Below are 19,121 nucleotides of genomic sequence, written 5' to 3' on the forward strand. Positions count from 1 at the left end.
AAAAGTTTCTCCCCATAGAAGCATTTTTTTTAAAAAATGTTAACTTTACTCCTGATCATTCTTCATTTTGTGTAGTCTTAAGCCCAGGCAACCAGACCAGAAGCACCTTTCCTTAGTTACCATCCTTAGCTAAGCACGAGCCCAATAAGCAGTAGCTGTTCTGCAGAGAGCATAGTCCAAATAGGCCTGTGTCAAACCTCTTCATAGAATGGTTAGTACTGGTGCAAAGTGTATAAAAATCCCCGTTCATTTTTTGCTGATTAGTGTGTGTGTTCAGCAGTGCTGTCTGAGAGGTTGCATTCCTCTGTGGTAATTCTTACATATACAAACTTCCTTGGAAATATCCTGAACAACAGTTTGAAAGCAAACAATGAACAACAAAAAAAAGAAAGGGTAGAGAGATTATTCAACCCATCCACTTCCTCCTGTGACAGTAATAATAATAACAATAATTTTATTATTTATATGCCACCCCTCTGACTAGGTTGCCCCAGCTACTCTGGGCAGTTGATATACCAGTTATATACCCCTTTCCTCCCCAAGGAAGAACAGGTATCACACATTTCTGTCCCGTTCACTTGCCAAAAACACCAGTACTAGATTTGATCTGCCATAATGGGCAAACTCAATCAATATAGGGATTAAAACGGTGAACTCCCTGCCCCTCAAATACAGAAGCAAATTATGGGGAGGGGGTTGTCAAAAGAGGTAAGAGCATAGCTGTCAACCTTCCCTTTTTTTGCGGGAAATTCCCTTATTCCAGCGCCGTTTCCCGCTGCTTCCCCGGATTGTTAGATATCCCGTAGACTGTCCCCGGGACAGGTGAGGCTGCTGATCCCTCATTTTCAAATCTGAAAGTTGACAGCTATGGGTAAGAGGTACCAGCCTGATGGACAAAGATACATTAACACAGTAGCTGCTTTTTGGCTAAACAAACTCTCAAAGCAACTTACAAAAGATACAGTAAATAATAAATAATAATAATAATAATAATAATAATAATACAGTACATGCATTACTCCCTGTTTGCTCCCTGTTAAGAAGTGGGAGAGGCCTCGTTCCTCCTGCCCAGCAAAGGAACATGGTAGATCTCAGGGGAGCAGTTTCTTTGGCAACCTTAGCTTAAAACTAGTGATGTAACAGACCCATAACAGACCCCACCTGTTTTTGCATAACCTGATGCAGATGAGTTATTACCGGACAAGCTGCAGCTGTACCCACCACGCTGCAGACAAAGTTTCCACTTCTTGGTTGTCTTTTACAGTTCTCCTTCCCCAAGTCCCAAAGCAGGCAAGTGCTCTACACAAATGTCCCAAAAATATCCTGTGACACAAAACCAAGGTGTTTTGGCTTCCTCCATAGGATCTATGCACTAGAAGTATTTTAAAGAGCAAGTCCCTTCGTACATGTTTGATGTTTTTATTATGCTTTTAGATATGCTGTAAGCCACCCAGAGTGGCTGGGGAAACCCAGCCAGATGAGGTGTAAATATAACAACAACATCTGATTCAGCTGCCACACTTAACTTTTCAATTGCATCACTTGGAGTGAATATGGATAACTAATAACGGAATAGGAGGAGAGAGAGCATAAAGCCATCTTCATACTCCTAGTCCTTCTTACAATCCTAACAGAGAGTGATACAACCAGAACACAAATTGAACTATCACAATATACAAATGCACTATTGAAAGAGAAATGCAATTAAGCAGCCTGGAAAAATATTCCCAGAAAATACGCACTTTGTAATTATCATATATTTTTTAATCCTGTAAAATTAACTTAATTACGATAAGGTCATTTGAATTATCACTATAAAAGTTCTGAGTTCTGTCTCACAGAGATTATTTCACCATCTTAAAAAGAATGGCAATGCCAGAGTTGTGGAACAAAGAACTTTCAGGAAAAATTGTTTTGTATACAGGTCTTCACAATATGTATGGCCAGGGCTTTTTTTTCAGCTCTGGCACCTTTCAGGTAGGAGCCATTGCCATTCTAAGAGATGTTCATAGTGAGCTCCAGCACCTCTTTTTCTAGAAAATAGCACTGTATATGGCTGCTAAATACTGAATAATTCTACCCAAGTAACCTTAAAAAAATAACAACATAAGAAGTCATCTTCACCAATCATGTGATGGCAGCAAAGTAGAATGTGCTTTAGCTTACTGGCACAACCAGCTTTTCCTTATTCGGAGCCTTCCAATAGCTTACCATAGATGAGTTTGTGTGCCTTAACAGATTGCATAGAATTAGAATATTGACCTGTGCATTTGCACCTGTCTGATCCAGTGACAGCTGGATGTTTGAAGATGCCAGAGAACAATGGCCCCATTATCAATATGCTACTTGGTATGTTATCATGTTTTATCTTGGTGTACACCAAATTTCAAAAGTTTCTGACAATGAAGTAGGGTACTAATTTGTAAAATAATCAATTTTAAAAATCATGATTGTGTCACATGGCACTGTGGTCGGCACACTAGACAACCAAAACAGCAGAGACTGATCATTTCCTCTTGCTAGGACTCAACTTCCTGTGCATCACTTCACCACTCGTACTATTTTGCAAAAAGAGTGCTGTGTTTTACCGATGCTGTCCAGAATGATATTGTCTTAAACATGTTTCTTCCTATTAAGTTCTCAGAATGGTTATTTTGAGACTGAAACCTTATCTTCACAGAACATCACTGAAGTCATTGACAAGAGTTTTGCCTAGTTGAGCACTTTAAGACTAAAGACCTAAATTTGTATCTTGCCCTTTCCCCAACATACTTCCAATAAGCTCTAGACTGGCATACATAGGGTTGGCTGTGGATACCCATGGGTGTAGTGGTATTCTTTAAGCTACTCTATCAGACACAAAGTACAAATAACCAACTTAAATCAAAAACCTTAATTACAAAACACAGCGTTTCATCACGATCTAAAACTTTAGGATAGTATTTCCATGGAAACTGTTGACTAGCTTGCTATGTGGATATCTTTACTATGCTAGAGATTTTCAAGTTACCACAGGTATCATGTTTTTCACAACATTTATGAAAAAAGAAGCACAAGAAAATAACAAAAATGGATGTCAAGCGGCATTAACACCTGCCAACAAGCAATTATTTGCTTAATGCATTTATTAAGAGTATTTTTACAGCTGGCTATATATAAACTTGGCTATCTACTAAATTGCAGCATTGTTTACTAGTCATGAGCGTACATCAATGTTGAATGTATGACGCTGTGTAACATTTAAATATTTGCATTCTGCAGAGCGCTAATGCATTACAGTAGTGCAATTTTCTTTTTAAAAACAATCATTACCCAGAGGAGTCACCTGTTGGCTATACAGTTCAAACCCTAGGGGAATAGTAATTTATGATTCAGAGGATAAGTATAGCAACTTTTATGTCGCAAGCAGGGGTGGGGAACCTGCAGCTCAAGTGCATGTACATTGGGGGGGGGGGCAGACGAAGCTGACGGAAGGATGTGGCGAGGGAAGAGTCACCCCCAAAGCAAAAGTTTAGACTTTTGGCCAGCGTGAGCCACCCTTCTCTTATTCAACAGTTGATTATTACTACAGTATATCAAAACACAAACACATTATGCACATTTACTTGGGATTCAGTTAGTTATGGTTTCTCCCTTTTAGGTCCTAATTGTTTGAGACCAGAGTATCTGAAGGATGCATTTGCCCGTATGAGCTCACCCCTACATTAAGCTCCACGGTTGGGGCTCTGCTCCCTTGGCAGCGCTGCAGATGGTGATGCTGGAGATGGCCTACCAGAGCTTTGAAACAGGCTGCCTTGGCAGGATTGCTTGTCACCCACCCTTTCTGTTTTTAGGTACAGGGCAAGACATCACGGTTTCAGTGAGCATTTATGGCTGCCATTTGGCATATTTATTGCTGCTGAAATCATAGTTGCTCTGTTGGGTGGCTTACGGGTTTGTTTGTTTGTTTTAATAAATCAGCAGAGTGCTATGGGCTAGGCTATTAATATATTCTTGTTATCTCATTTCTGTTACTAGCTGCAGAAAGGTCAGATAAAAAAACTTTGGCAAATAAGGGATTTGCACTACACACGGCAATAAGTGCATTTGCCCTAGTCATCTTACTTTCATATAGGGAACCAAGGTTGTGATAATTTGCCCAAGGCCAGTGAGAAAATGCAGCATAAAATATTTTAACACATACAACTAGGTAAAGGGACCCCTGACCATTAGGTCCAGTCGTGACCGACTCTACGGATGCGGCGCTCATCTCGCTTTACTGGCCGAGGGAGCCGGCGTACAGCTTCCAGGTCATGCGGCCAGCATGACTAAGCCGCTTCTGGCGATCCAGAGCAGTGCACAGAAACGCCGTTTACCTTCCCGCCGGAGCGGTACCTATTTATCTACTTGCACTTCATGCTTTCAAACTGCTAGGTTGGCTGGGACCGAGCTGGGACCGAGCAACAGGAGCTCACCCCGTCGCGGGGATTCGAACCGCGACCTTCTGATCGGCAAGTCCTAGGCTCTGTGGTTTAACCCACAGCACCACCCTCATCCCACTGAACACATACAACTAGGACCCCCCAAATAGCACCCATGGACACCAAGACACCCTTGGACGTCTGCTTGATGCCCACCAAGGCCCCTATCCCTCCCAATTTATAAGGTGTGGTTTTTTCCATTTGGGGCTTGGCTGTTTTGGGAGAGAGCTGCCTGCTTTCCTACATGTTTTGTTTGTTCTGGAGCACGTGTAGCTCTTTACCTGTTTGGGAGGCAGGGTGGTTCTGAGCATTGCCAGCTTTTCTTCAGTGAAATGGGTATTTAGATTTTCAAATATCTCCTGGCTATGCTTGCTAAAGCTGATGAGAACTAGAGTTCAACAACATCTGGAGGTTAGCAGCCCTGCCCTAAATAATATTTAGCATTTTGTTGCTGAGCTACCCTTGGGTTCGCACTGTCCCCAACACACTACAGTCACAAGTCCAGAAGCTTTTGCTTCTGGTTTAAATTGTTCATATGCTGCCATGTTATCCATACCTGGAGAAGCTGTGGTTAATTAACTATGGTTAGGTGAAACAAAGACAGCTTCATAAACTATGGTTTGAAGTTGACATGTGTCAATTAGCTATAGTTAAGAGTTACCACACTATGCTTCGGATAGTGCATTACACAGCAATATGGAAGTTTTTGCTCTCCCTCTCATAGACACCCTAGGAGAGGGGAGAAGAGAGCATGAAAGCCTGAGGTTTCTTCTCATAATGCTAAATCATGGTTCAGGGTTATCTCGGAATGCAGCCAAGTTGTATGTGACCAAACAAAAGCCTATAATGACAGGTTAACTGCTGACACTCTCTGAACACTCTGGAAAAAATACCAGTATCATTGTAGGGGTTCATATAGTGTAGCAACTAGAAGCGTGCAGCAGAAAGTCCAAATCTCACCATAGCCATTAGCTTACTAGGTAGCACTAGAACACAAGAGCAGGTCTGCTAGATGAGATCAGAGGCCTACCTAGTCTAGTATCCCATTTTCCATAGTGGCAAACAATATGGCTATGGGAAGCCTACAAGCAACACAGCAGGACAATGGCCTTCTCCTGTCACTCGTACTCAGCTGGAGGTAGTACATAGCCACGACAAGTAGCCACTGGTAGCCTTATCATACAAAGTAGGGATTTCCATTATTTAACTACAGTGGAACCTCGACTTACATATGGCTCTACTTACATATGATTCCAGTTACGACCTTCGACTTATGAACTTTCCTCTAGATATGAACAGAGGCCTTGCTGGCAGCCCGGAGTTTGCCTGGCCAGCTGCGGAGCAGCGCTGGGGCTTCTGCTGCCCGGGAGAGGGCCCCCATTGCACCCCTGAAGCTGTGGAAGAGGTGCTGCCTGCAAGAGGCACAGCAGGGTTCACTGCAGCCCCAAACCCCACCGAGGAACTAACCTGAGGAAGTTCAGAGAAGAACCTGGCCTGGCAAGAAAAAAAAGTGACCCTGGCCGAAGTGAATCAGCTCTTTACTGACCCTTGCCCCCACCCCCAGCTTGTAGCCAGGTAAACCTACCCACCCTCAGTGCACGTAAGAAAAAAAAAGTTAGTTTTTTTCATCTACAATGCTGTCTTATTTATTTTATAGTACAGTACATTGATTATTTGGCATGCAAGTGGCGCTGTGGGTTAAACCACAGAGCCTAGGGCTTGCCAATCAGAAGGTCGGCGGTTCGAATCCCCGTGACGGGGTGAGCTCCCGTTGCTCGGTCCCTGCTCCTGCCAACCTAGCAGTTCGAAAGCACATCAAAGTGCAAGTAGATAAACAGGTACCACTCCGGCGGGAAGGTAAACGGCATTTCCGTGCACTGCTCTGGTTTGCCAGAAGCAGCTTAGTCATGCTGCCCACATGACCGTACGCCGTACTCCCTCGGCCAATAAAGCGAGAGGAACGCTGCAACCCCAGAGTCAGTCACGACTGGACCTAATGGTCAGGGGTCCCTTTACCTTTACCTACATTGATTATTGCCTTCATTTTATGGATCTATGGTCTCGTTAGACAGTAAAATCCGTGTTAAATTGCTGTTTTAGGGGGTCTTTTTCATCATCTAGAACGGATCAATTCACTTTTCCATTACTTTCTATGGAAAAGTGCGCCTCTACTTATGTATGTTTCTAGTTATGACCGGACCTCCGGAACAGATTACGGTCGTAAGTAGAGGTTCCACTGTATGTGTTGTGTTGAACTGGTACATCCTTTTCATTTAAACTGAATCTCCCACCATTCAGCTTCACTGGACGATTCTAGATTCTAATATTACGAGGCATTGAGAAAAACTTATCTTCTCCTCACCAGGTATATCTTTATACACTTCCATGTCTCACTCCTTAATGTTTCCCCCCGAAACATAACATCTGAGCTGTTACTCTCAGCCCCAACCCAACTTGTAAAATGGCGATAGTATCTTACACAGGTGTTATAGATGAGAGAATGGAAATAAAGTACTTTGAACAATCCAGAAGGACCATATTACATACCTGGTATTGTGGGACAGTATTTAGGAATGTTACAAATAAGAGGTATATATATTCAGACAAAGCCAGTCATGGCCATGAAGAACTCTGTGGCAAACCACAATTGACCTAGCCGTTGTTACATTATATGCTCCTAGATTTGGTTGGGGAGGTAGGTTCATCTGGAAATTGATTGCTCTTTGCCTCACCTTTAAGGCCAAGGCAGCCAGAACCTGAGTAGACGTCAGGCAGTTCTTAGGACAGCCCAGTCCTACTGACACAGTAAACAACTTTATTCAAACATGTACTAAATCCACCTTGAGGACCTAAGACATAGAAAGCTGAGAAATAAATACCTGAAATAAGCAAGTACTATTATCAGTCCAAAGTAAGTTGTACCATTTAAATGTAACAACCAGTAGCCATTTTAGATTAATGAAGTGATTTGCATAGATCTCTTTATTTGCAAACTTCAAGAACACAACAGAGCAGAAGCAAAACTATACAATGTAATACTGACAGACCACTAAATAGTTCAGGACACTTTTATATGAAATTAATAGATTTATTTGTATTAGCTCAGATGACATTTCTGTATTTGCCTAGACTAGACATGACAGCTCCTGAGGAGAAAAAAAAATCTTCCGTTTGAGAAGATTTTCTGACTCAAGTTCAGATTTCTAGCGCCAAATATTCATGTTTAAGTCCACACATCTTGGAATTCAAATACTGAAACTGTCAAATGAGAGGGCAGTGCAGTGATTACATTTAGAGATTAAAAATGGCACATACCTCAGATATACCTACATTGGCGCACAAAGATAATACACCTTTATACTGTTAAGGGGGGAGGGGGAAAAGAAAAGGTAGTTGGATCAATGTATAGTTTAATAAGAGCCAAAGGCAGTGGAATAAAAAAGTAAGTCCTTTAAAAAAATTATACCATTTTTAAAAGGTGTACACTACTCCATTAAGACAGCAGCAGTACTTAATTTGGTGTTACAGCTAAGTAAAAATCACATTGCTGGAAATCAGTTTATCATAGTCTGTCCTCCTTAAGACTGGAGACAGGAAAAATATTACACAGGATTAGCAGGAAGACATGGTACCTATCTTTGAAAGGCATGAAATCAACATCATCTTCATGGAAGAGATTTGATATAGAAATAATTTCAATTGTCCATTTGTGGGAAAGGTTTAAGGGTTAACTTTCCCTGGCAATTCTGATCGGTAAACATTTGCAAGTCAAACAGGAACCTACTGCTGAGAAATCTCTATTATCCGGCATCTATTATCTCGCCTACCCAGTGATGGTTAATGTAGAGCAGTTCAAGTTATTCTTTATGTGTTAAAAGATTATAGTATAATCAGAACCACTCAATAATAAATCAAAGGCTTTCCTCCAGAACCTGAAAACACTGGGGTGACGATTTTAACGGAAATAATGAAAAATGAAAAGATACCTGGAATAGCATTATATCCCACGCACCTTTTGTTTTCTACGAGTCATGCATGCTGCAGATGAAATGGTTTGTGCTAAACAGCCTCAAATCTATTTTTCTAATATTAAGCACAAAGGAACAACACTGACAGCAAGCATGGTAAATAAATATCTCCCTTGAGAACAAGAGCAGCAGTCAGAAGGGCTGACATGCATGCTAGAGAAACCTCACACACCATTTTTTCCCTACCTGCACAAGTTGCCATTTGCTGCAGCCGTCAAAATCCCTCTTCCCCCTCTTCCCTGGTTGATTTCAAAAGGAAGGTTTTCAGGCAGTCTCTCAAGGCATCTACTAATATGCTTTACAAGTATAATATTCCAATTAAGCGTATCTTTAAGAGAAAATCCATTTTCTTCCTTGCTCAGGTAAACATGTTTACAGCTCCTGCCCGGAGACTGGGTGGTTCAGACTCCCATGTCACACACATGTCGTCAGCAACAAGAAAAGCCCCCTTTCTCTATCATTAACATTTTAAATAAGGTAAGGAGAGAGGAGCACTTTGCAAACTTACCTTTAATACTGCCTCAACATTAAACAGACCACACAAATGCGTGCTCTAAAACAGGAAATTAGCATTACAATATCCCGTATATATCCTGATACTTGCTATAAATAAACCCACCCCATACAGAGCAGGGAGCTACTAGTTCAGAACCACCCGATCAACTAGTTAGTCGATTAGAAGGCCAATGTTTATGTGCGTGTTTCACGTTAAGTATCAGAAGTCGTAGCGCCCTCTCACCCGGGGAAACCATAATTCCATCTCGGAGATATTAAAAAAAATAATAATCCTGTCCAAAACGTCATGATCTCGGACCAACCACTAGAACCCTTCCAATCCATAACCGTATACAGGAAATGCCAAACGAAAGCTTTAAAAAAAACTGCCAAGAAAGGTTACAAAACCTCCCGTTTTATACATCCTAAGAAGTCATCAGTTTTCCCGTTATTATTTTTTAATAGAATACATAAGAAGAAAAATCCAACAACATAAGTTTTGAGTATTTATTCCCCCACTTTTCAACGCAGGTTTCAACTCATTTCAAAGTAATACGTATGCATAAAAAAAAAGGGGGGGGGGGAGAGAGACAGCCCTTAAATCTGAAAAGTAAGCGTCATTCCTTATATAGGCTGTAGCAGTTGTTCCTAGCCAGCGAAGAAAGGCGGGGAGGGGGCGCAGCGGACAAACCGTTACCACCCATTATTATGATTATGATACAAACAGGTACCTCGAAATCCAAGAAGAGGGCGAGAAAGAGAAACTTGGCTGATTCACGTCCCCTCCCCAACCCACACAGAAAGAAAGCCTTCCTTTTGCTCTGTCTTTCTCTCCCCCCCCCTTCACCCCAATCACGTTGATAAAGGAGGGGAGAAGGGGGAAAAAAACACCCACCCAACCTCACAGAAACACTTCCAACACTTCTGCCAAGATCTGGAGGTTGGCGGGGGTGTGGGAGGAGAAACAATATGTTCAATGGCTACGGAGATAAATCAACATGCACTGCAGGCACTAAAAGAGGCGGAGGCGAAAGTAGCGGGGGGGGGGAGAGAGAGAAGAGGGGGGAGCAATACATAGAAGGCAGGGGAGGAGGGGCAGAGAAAAGGAGGGGGTCCCTTTCCAGGGCAATCTCAGGGGTGCGCATGTGGTGCGTTTCCCTTGTAAAAAAAGGGGAAAAAAGAAAATCAATACACACTGCAGCAAGCAACAGTGCTTCCCCTCGCCTCCCGCTTTCCCCCCGCTTCTTCCCCAGCCGGGGCCAAAACACGCCACACGCCAGAGAACGAAGTCCCCATTACAGTCATCCTGCCCTCGACGTTTTTGTTGCGTGTCTGGCATGCAGGTAGTTCGGGAGTTACACGCAGTTTCCTCTGGATCTCTCTCCTCCCCCCCCCCACCTCCAAAGTATGAGCCTTAGCGCACCATCCACCCCCCACCATCCCAAAACAACAACAACAAACTATGGGGGGATCGCGAAGACTGGAGGTGGGAGGCTGCGGGGGGGAAAGCGCCGCGCTTCCCTCGGGGACTTTCCCCAGCGCGAGGGGAGGAGAGAGAGGGGGGAAGTGACCCCCCTCCCTCCGCAATAGCAAAGCCCCCCCCCCCCGAAACAAAAAGTTTGGGGAGCGGAGTCGGAGGGGGCGCCCCTTCTCCTCGGAGGCCGGCGAGACCCGCCTCAGCTCAGGTAATAAGTTTCCAAGTTGAGGTGAGGGGGGGCCCGTTATAAGGTCGAAGGCGCGGCCTTCCTCTCTCTCCCCCCCCCCCCCAAAGAGAAGGGACCGGAGTGACTACGAAAATAAGAAAGAAAGACGCCCCCCCCCGGCTCCGCTTCGCCCTCTCGCTCCTGAGGGAAAGAAGCCGGGGACGGGCGGCGGCCGGGCAAAATGAAGGGTGGGACACGGGGGAAGAGAAAGAGGAGGCAGCGGGCGGCGTGTAACGGTCCCCGGGCAGGGCTGATCCTCGCCGGCGAAGGAGACTCGAGTGGAGGAGGCACCGCTAGGCGGAGAAGGAGGCAGCCCGGCGGCGGGGAGGGAGAGCGCGAGGCGGGGAGGGAGGCAGGCAGGCAGGTAGCGGATCTAACGGTGCAGGGCGAGCCGGGCTCCCGGCGAGGAGCGCCCGGGAAATTACTTTCTACTTCTCGGATCTGCTTCTGTCTGTCTTCTTTCTTCTTCTTCTTCCTCCCCCCCCCCCCGTTTTACTCCGCCCGACCCCCGGCCCGGTCCCCCCTGAGCGTCCCCGGCGCGGCGCGGGCCGTTGCCCGGCGGAGCTGACTGACCGTTATTGCGCCTCGGGTTCGCCTGCTTCCTGCGCTTACACCTGGGGCCATCCGCCATGATCCTCTCGCTTGTGTCTAAATGCTCCAGTCACCTCCTCCCCCCTCCCTTCCCCCCTCCCCCTCGCCGCTCTCCCCCCCCCAACCCCCGCCCGGACCTGGTTTACGACACTGGGTGGTTGGGTGTATGTGTGTGTCTGTGTATGTGTGTGCGCGCGTGTGTGTATATGTCCTTTTTTTTTTTTTTTACTTTTTTACATCACCTTCCTACACCTAGTGCTCGGCCGCCGGAACCTTGTTGCCAGGGGAGACGGCCGCTTTACGGCAGCACGTTTGAACCGGCAGGAGGGAAAAGTTTCTTCTTCGCCCCGCTTGGGCGCGACGCAGGTACCCGTGTGTGGCGCACGGGGCGCGGAGGGGGCGCCAGGAGGAGGGCCGGGGAATGGGATCGCGAGAGGGAGGAGGAGGATTTGGGGTGAGAGAGAGAGGGAAAGTGCCTCTGGATGTGGGGTGTCTAAGGGGAGGGCCCAGAGGACGACACGGATAGAGAGCGAGAGCGGTGCCCTCCGGCGCAATGGAGCCGGGCGAGCGCGCGCGAGCCCCTAGTGCTGGAGCCGGGCGAGGAGGCGCCGCTAGCCGCGCTGTTGTTATTATTATTATTATCCTCATTATCACGGATTGCAAATTGTTGTCGCTTTATATCAGTACACGACACAAGCACACGCGCATCCGTATCAGCCCAGAACGAACTAAAGGGAAGTAACGAAAAGGCTTGCAGAGAGATAGAGACGAGGGAGGTGAAGTGTGGATTTGTTGTTTACACGGTGTTTTTGTGCGTGTGAAGTTTTCGTGTATGTGTGTGATAAGTTGTTGTGTCCTGGCTTTACCGGTAGAGCTTGGTAAAGCATCTTTAAGTTCGGGAGTGGGGGATATGCAGCTCGTCCATGTGTACACTTGCTGGTGGGTTGCTGAATTGTGGGGACACGCACCGTCGGCTTTACTGTCGGCACACGCCTTCCCAGGGCTTCTGTTTGAACTGTTAGCTCGCTGAATGTAGATTATTTACTTATTTATTTAGAGTTTTAGACGATTCATCATGCCCGCCCCTTCTGGGGGGAAAAGTGACAACAAGGCGATTTACAACAAAGTGAGAAGTAAGATGAAAAGAATACAGAAGGTTATAAAATAATGCATTCTTTAAAATTCACAACTCATAAAAATGCACGGAATGGCCATTTATTAAGAGCTGCAATAGTAGCCGATTGATTGATTGATTGCATTTGTAAAGCCCACCTTTTTTCTCCAAAGTGCTGAAGGTGGTGTATGTAGTTCATCCTCTCATTTAATTACCACAACAGCCTTCTAAGGTGGGTTAGGCTGAGAGGCTGTGACTGGCCCGAGGTCACCCAGTGACCTTCATGGCTGAGTGGGAATTTGAATCTTGGTCTCCTAGGTCCTAGTCTGACACCCTCTCATCTGATCAGGTCTCTCTTCCAAATACCCGCAGAAAAAATGTGTTTCTTTGCCAGCTACCTAAACTGGAGCCAGATGCAGTTCAGTAGAAGAGAGGAACTTGTGCATGCAAGGAGCCACCACTGAAAAGGCTCTTCCCCTTAAAAAAATGTTAGTGGAAGTGAGGAGGAACCAGAGCTGCTTTGGTGAAAAGGAAGGAGAAAGCAGACACATGGGAACATCACGGGTTCTGAATGGCCAACCTGACTTGAGATTTGGTACAATTAGTTGACAATGAACAGGAAAATAACCATGAATTGCAATAGTGCTCAGTTGACCCATCAGATGATTGCCTCCTAACATGACTGGTCAAGTATCTTCAAATACTGGGTGGACATCTCCAAATGTCCTATGCCCATTTATTTGGGAGCAAGTCCCATTGATGTAAGTGCAGCTTACTTCTGAGTAAGCATGCATAGGCACAGGTTGCAAAATGGCCTTAGCCTATGGTTTTGAATAATTTCTTTATATATTTAAAATATTTATATACCACCCTTAAGCCAGCCTTGTATTACAGAACAGTTAAATGCAAAAAATAAGAAACAATTGCAGTATGTTTAAAAAGTGCATTACAGGCATACCTTGGGTTGAATGTGCTTTGGGTTGAGCGTGTTTGAGTTGCGCTCCGCGGCAACCCGGAAGTAACGGAGCGCGTTACTTCCGTGTTTCGCCGCTCGCACGTGCGCAGACGCTCAAAATGATGTCACGCGCATACACGGAAGCGGCAAAACGTGACCCACGCACGCGCCGTTGCTTGTTACATTCACTTCAGGATGCGAACGGGGCTCCGGAATGGATCCCATTCGCATCCCGAGGTACCACTGTATGATGATAGTTATGAGGGGCTGTTCTGCATGCTTCCTTTCCACCTCACAGTGCAGCCTGTGCCATCTCACACCCAGTCATCAGTGGAATACAGAATCCTGAGTTGAATATGAGAGTAGCATTAATGTTGGGAAATATGCAACATGCACCTGTCTACGCAGTGTACTTTTTTGTAATTAATCTTTCATCAGAAGCATACAAATGCTCTTCATACAAACAATGCCAAAAGAGAAAACAAAATACTAGATGCTTGTTCAATGTGCACACTGTCCATGAGGAAGAGACGACTCCAAGCCACGTGTGCATCACACAACCTCACACAAAATGACAAAGATACCTTGGTAACAAGTTCTTCTCAAAGAGTTTTTTGGTGGGTAGGGGCTGTTATTGGTCCCCCATGACAACTCGCAACCCTTTCAGCTTGGCATAACACTAATGATGTGTAATCTTTAAATTGGCTGCTACCAGCAAAAAAAATAATAATCTGATTTGATTTCTACAAAATAGTCTACACACAGCTTCCAGAAAAATGAAAAGCTGCACCATCCCAGGTCCCAGGTTATTAACTGCTCGACAACTGCTGACATCTGCTGAAGGCTTCTGACCCAACAAGCATTCACAATAGGACAACTTTATCACACATGATTTGAAGCCCCTTGGAGTTGAACATGAGATGAAGGGACTGGTTGTTGCCTTCATGCCTGATTGCTGCGGGAAACCAAGCATTGGACTTCTGATCTAGAATAACAAGTGTCTTAAACAGATTGCTGCAGTTGAACACATACTTATGAGCTGAAGTGAATTGTCCCATTGAAGAAAAAAAGAAGACTTATTTCTGAGTAAGCCTGCATTGAACTGGGCTACAGGAGAATGAGGTTCAGTTCCTCAGGTGGATTATAACAGAGGAGTTGTACTGCTTAGAAAGCTGTGCATTAGAGCGCCGTTCCTCCTCCAGTTCTACAATACAGTTTCACCTGCTTGTCTAATTGCTACCTCCGCCTCCTCCCTAGATTACTGGCAGGGATTTACTTGTCATGTACTTAAGCCTAGGTGTTACCATAGGATGATTTGCATAATTATTACCTTGCGGGACTTTTTAAAAAGGCTAGAAGGTAGATGCCAAGCATCAAGCAGCACCCGAGCACAAGAGCATTTCTGTGATTTCCAGCAACTGGTATTCAGAAGGATACTGCCTCCCAGGGGCATGAGGCAAGGGGAGGCGAGCGCCTCAGGCGGCAGCAACCACCAAAACAACAGATCCTGATGTAGATCTTTATTCTCCCTCCTTGTTCCTGATGTGGATCTTCACTCACCTCTTCTTCCCTGGCAGGGGAGGCCATGATGTGGTTTGCCTCCGGTGTCAAATGTGGAGGCTGAGCACAGCCATCGTGGGTAGCAGCCCCTGGCAACCATGTCCTCCATGAATTTATCTAATCTTCTTTTAAAGCCAACCACATTGATGGAGGGATGCGGGTGGCGCTGTGGGTTAAACCACAGAGCCTAGGACTTGCCAATCAGAAGGTCGGCGGTTTGAATCCCCGCAACGGGGTGAGCTCCCATTGCTCAGTCCCTGCTCCTGCCAGCCTAGCAGTTTGAAATCACGTCAAAGTGCAAGTAGATAAATAGGTACCGCTCCGGTGGGAAGGGAAACAGCGTTTCCGTGTGCTGCTCTGGTTTACCAGAAGCGGCTTAGTCATGCTGGCCACATGACCAGCTGTACGTCAGCTCCCTCGGCCAATAAAGCAAGATGAGCGCCACAACCCCAGAGTCGGCCACGACTGGACCTAATGGTAAGGGGTCCCTTTACCTTTACCTTTACCTTTACATTGATAGAAGGTTTGGGGCAGTCTGTATAAAAATGCGTAAGTGATGATAAACATAAAAATACATTATATTAAGGGAAACTGCTCTGCAAAAATGCGTATGTTAGGGGAAACTACATAGAGAAATGTGTATATTTGGATTAATTTGCACTAAATTGCTGATAAATTTTCATGGTTTTTTTTTTTAAAAAAAACCCCAACAAAATGCTTGCGAACTGAAATGTGGAGAACTGAACCTGATTGGAAAAATGAGAAATTGAGAAAAACCAGAATTGGCAGAATCACCCATCACTACTCAAGGACATGTATTGGAACTGGTGCTTTTTAACTTGTTCAGAAATAGAGTAGCCAAGTTTTCTGATGACATCATATAATTCAGGGGGCTAAAAAGAAAGAAAAAGGGAAGAACAAAAGGATTCTGAAGACCTGCAAAATAATCTCTCCAAACTGGGTGAATGAGCAATAAAATTCCAAATGTGCTTCAATGTACACATGTGTAAAGTGATGCATATTGGAGCAAAAAAGAAATTCACATTATATAGTGATGGGGTCTGATCTGGCAGTGAATGATCCAGGAAAGTTATCTTGGGGTCATGGTGAATAGCTCAGTGAAGACATTGACTAGTGTGAAACAGTTGTGAAAAATGAGGATTTTATTTTGGCAATCATTAGGAAAGGGAATGAAAACAAAACTTACATGATTATCATAATACAAATAATAATACAAATGTACAGTTCTGGTTGCTTTTGCATATTCTTTTAATTTTTTTAATTATCTACAGAATTTGGTTCATCTGGAGCAAAAAATCAGCTTGCATGGGCAACTCAACGACAAGAGGTACCATATAATCTGGAATCTTGAAAGTGCTTGATAAGACAAATGTAAGCCTTGATAGCAGAAGCACAGACGTAATCTCATCTGAGATGCAGCACTGGCAACATATTTTGGAAAGAGCCACTGAAGTTGTAAAAGTACTTGCTACCCAAAACAGCACTGCATCGGAACACAGATATCCTGTTCATGCTCAGCAATAGCAATTCCTTAAAATGGTAAAGTTAATACTGATAGTTGAAGCCACGGCTCTGAAATAATCCATTAACAAGCTATGCATAACCATTATCTAGGCAAATAATCAAAGTGAGATAATTCGGTTCTTTGCAGCGCAAGTAAAACAAAAGATTTTGGCTTTAATCAAGGCAGCAAATTATTCTTCACAGTCGATGGTAGTCACTAATAAATGGCTTTTGTTGCAGGGTGTGTGCCAGAGTGTCACAGAACATTCCACAGACAGGAATATGCTCTGGCAAAGTTAACCTGGGAGCATTACGTGAGGCTTGAAAATTGTGGAGTCACCCTTTGCACTAGCGGCATTTAGACTTTTTCCTAATCTGGCCCTCCAGGTTTTCAGTAAGGAAAAAACAAAAGTACAAGGGTGCAGTTTTCCTCCCTTGCTCCAGGGATTCAGAAGCAAAATGACAAAAATTTACTGCAAGGATGCATCCGGCTAAACCTTTTGTCCAGGTGTTGTCTCTTCTGTCATTTTAAGGAAGACACATTTTTTGTCCCATGCAGTTTACCATATATGGATTGGAAAGCATTTATTTTAAAGCTCATCAGGCACAGACCTGATCAGTAATTGGGAGACCAGTGTAATGTTCATGTAAGAGCAGGGTCTACAAGTTTTCACACACACATGTATTGCTCCTACCCCAACTGTGAAACTACCCAAACCACTCACCTGTGAGAGCAGGTGGGAAAGAAACTGTTTTGGTCAATTTTCCTTTCACCTCTGTGTACCTGGAATTTTTCATTTTGCTGAGCCTGGATAGCTCAGTTGGGTAGAGCGTGGTGCTGATAATGCCAAGGTTGCAGGTTTGATCACTGTATGGGACAAATGCATATTCCTGCATTGCAGGGGGTTGGACTAGATGATCCTCAGGGTCCCTTCCAACTCCACGATTCTATGCTGAACTTTTTCCACTGTCCTGGATAGGCAAGAGTCAGAAGTTTCTACATACAAATATACCTCTTTTTTCATTCTCCATCCAACAGGTTGAAGAAGACAGCCTGGGATAAAAAATAAGATTCTTATTGATATAAAAGACAGAGCAGGTTTTTCACTCCCAGATTTGGAATCGTATTTTGAAGCTGCCTGCCTGTGTTGGATAAAAGACTGGATATTGCTAGAAAATACACAATTGCTAGATTTGGAGGGTCATGATGTCAAACACGGCTGGCATGCCTGTATCTGGTATGGTAAAGTGGGAATATGTAAAAGCTTCACCAGTCATGTCATTAGAGAAAACTTAATTAGGGTATGGGAAAAATACAAAAGCCTACTAGAAAACAAAACACCAAGGTTGTTCTCCCCAATAGAAGCTGAGACAAGGAAAAAATAATAATATGAGTGATAACACGGGTACCTATATTGAATTGTTAGATTTTTCAGAAGAAGAGCCCAAAATGAGGAAAATGGAAGAGATCAAAGAATTTGTATTGGATATCAAATCAATTCAAAATTTAAGGTAGATAAGCAATTGGAGCGTGCTATGGTCCATTGGGTCATGAAGAGTCAGACACAACTAAACAACAACAAGCAATTGGAATTTGCAGAAAAACTATCACAATTTGGGGGGAAGAAACCTAAGATCCAGAGCTAAAAATTTATCTAAAATGTATAGGGTGTTACTTGATTGGGAAATGAAAGAAGAATTTGTAAAATCATCTATAATCAAATGGGCACAGGCTGTGGGTCATAATATTGATTTAAACCTGTGGGAACATTTGTGGAAAACAAATTTAAAATTCACCGCTAAAGGTAAAGGTAAAGGTACCCCTGCCCGACAGACTCTAGGGTTGTGCGCCCATCTCACTCTAGAGGCCGGGGGCCAGCGCTGTCCGGAGACACTTCCGGGTCATGTGGCCAGCGTGACAAGCTGCATCTGGCGAGCCAGAGCCGCACACGGAAACGCCGTTTACCTTCCCGCTAGTAAGCGGTCCCTATTTATCTACTTGCACCCGGGAGTGCTTTCGAACTGCTAGGTTGGCAGGCGCTGGGACCGAACAACGGGAGCGCACCCCGCCGCGGGGATTCGAACCGCCGACCTTTCGATCGGCAAGCCCTAGGCGCTGAGGCTTTTACCCACAGCGCCACCTGCGTCACCGCTAGTTACACACTAAACAAGAACTGTTTAAAAATGATCCACAGGTGGTACTTGCCTCCAAATAAACTGGCTAAAATGTTTAGATCTAAACATGACTTATGTTGGAAATGTAAAGAAACAACTGGAATATTTTATCATTCATGGTGGTCTTGCAGATTAATAAAAGAATTCTGGGAGATGATTTAAAATGAACTTAAGAAAATGTTTAAAAAGAACATTTCCTAAAAACCCAGAAGCTTTCCTTCCGGGAATAATGACAACAGAAATACCAAAAAAAAAACACACTACGTTATGGTTGTATGTGACCACATCTGCCTGAACTTTGGGAGCAGAAAAGTGGAGAACAGATGCAGTAAGATCACGAGAAGAATGGCACCTTAAAATAATAGATTATATAGAACTTGCCAGCATGACAAACAGATTAAGAAATAAAGACAATAAAAAACAAACAAAGAGGGCTGGGCATTATATTCAGATTTTGTGGAAAAATACTATAACAAGAAAATAAGTGTAACATTGAAAAAATGCTCAACAGTAGAC

General features: G+C 44.2%; 1 protein-coding gene and 1 long non-coding RNA gene across 4 annotated transcripts in view; one reads left to right on the forward strand and one right to left on the reverse strand.

The window, feature by feature from the left end:
• The window catches only part of ZEB1 (zinc finger E-box binding homeobox 1), an 86,413-nt gene extending 75,034 nt beyond the window's left edge, over window positions 1-11,379 (reverse strand). Inside the window, exon 1 of one of the 2 annotated variants that reach the window (XM_077936800.1) lies at window positions 11,260-11,379. In XM_077936800.1, coding sequence (XP_077792926.1) covers window positions 11,260-11,317 — 58 coding nt within the window. In that variant the 5' untranslated portion in view covers window positions 11,318-11,379. Of the gene's footprint in view, window positions 1-8,674; window positions 8,858-11,259 lie in introns of those variants that run through there. The other variant, XM_077936801.1, reaches the window with a different exon arrangement.
• Window positions 11,380-11,427: 48 nt separating this feature from the next.
• The window catches only part of LOC114607785 (uncharacterized), a 63,166-nt gene continuing 55,472 nt past the window's right edge, over window positions 11,428-19,121 (forward strand). The window contains exon 1 of one of the 2 annotated variants that reach the window (XR_003709222.2): window positions 11,428-11,643. This is a non-coding gene — a long non-coding RNA (uncharacterized LOC114607785). The remainder of the gene's footprint in view (window positions 11,644-19,121) is intronic. The other variant, XR_003709221.2, reaches the window with a different exon arrangement.

The sequence above is a fragment of the Podarcis muralis genome, chromosome 12 (assembly GCF_964188315.1).
Source record: "Podarcis muralis chromosome 12, rPodMur119.hap1.1, whole genome shotgun sequence".
Taxonomy (NCBI): domain Eukaryota; kingdom Metazoa; phylum Chordata; class Lepidosauria; order Squamata; family Lacertidae; genus Podarcis; species Podarcis muralis.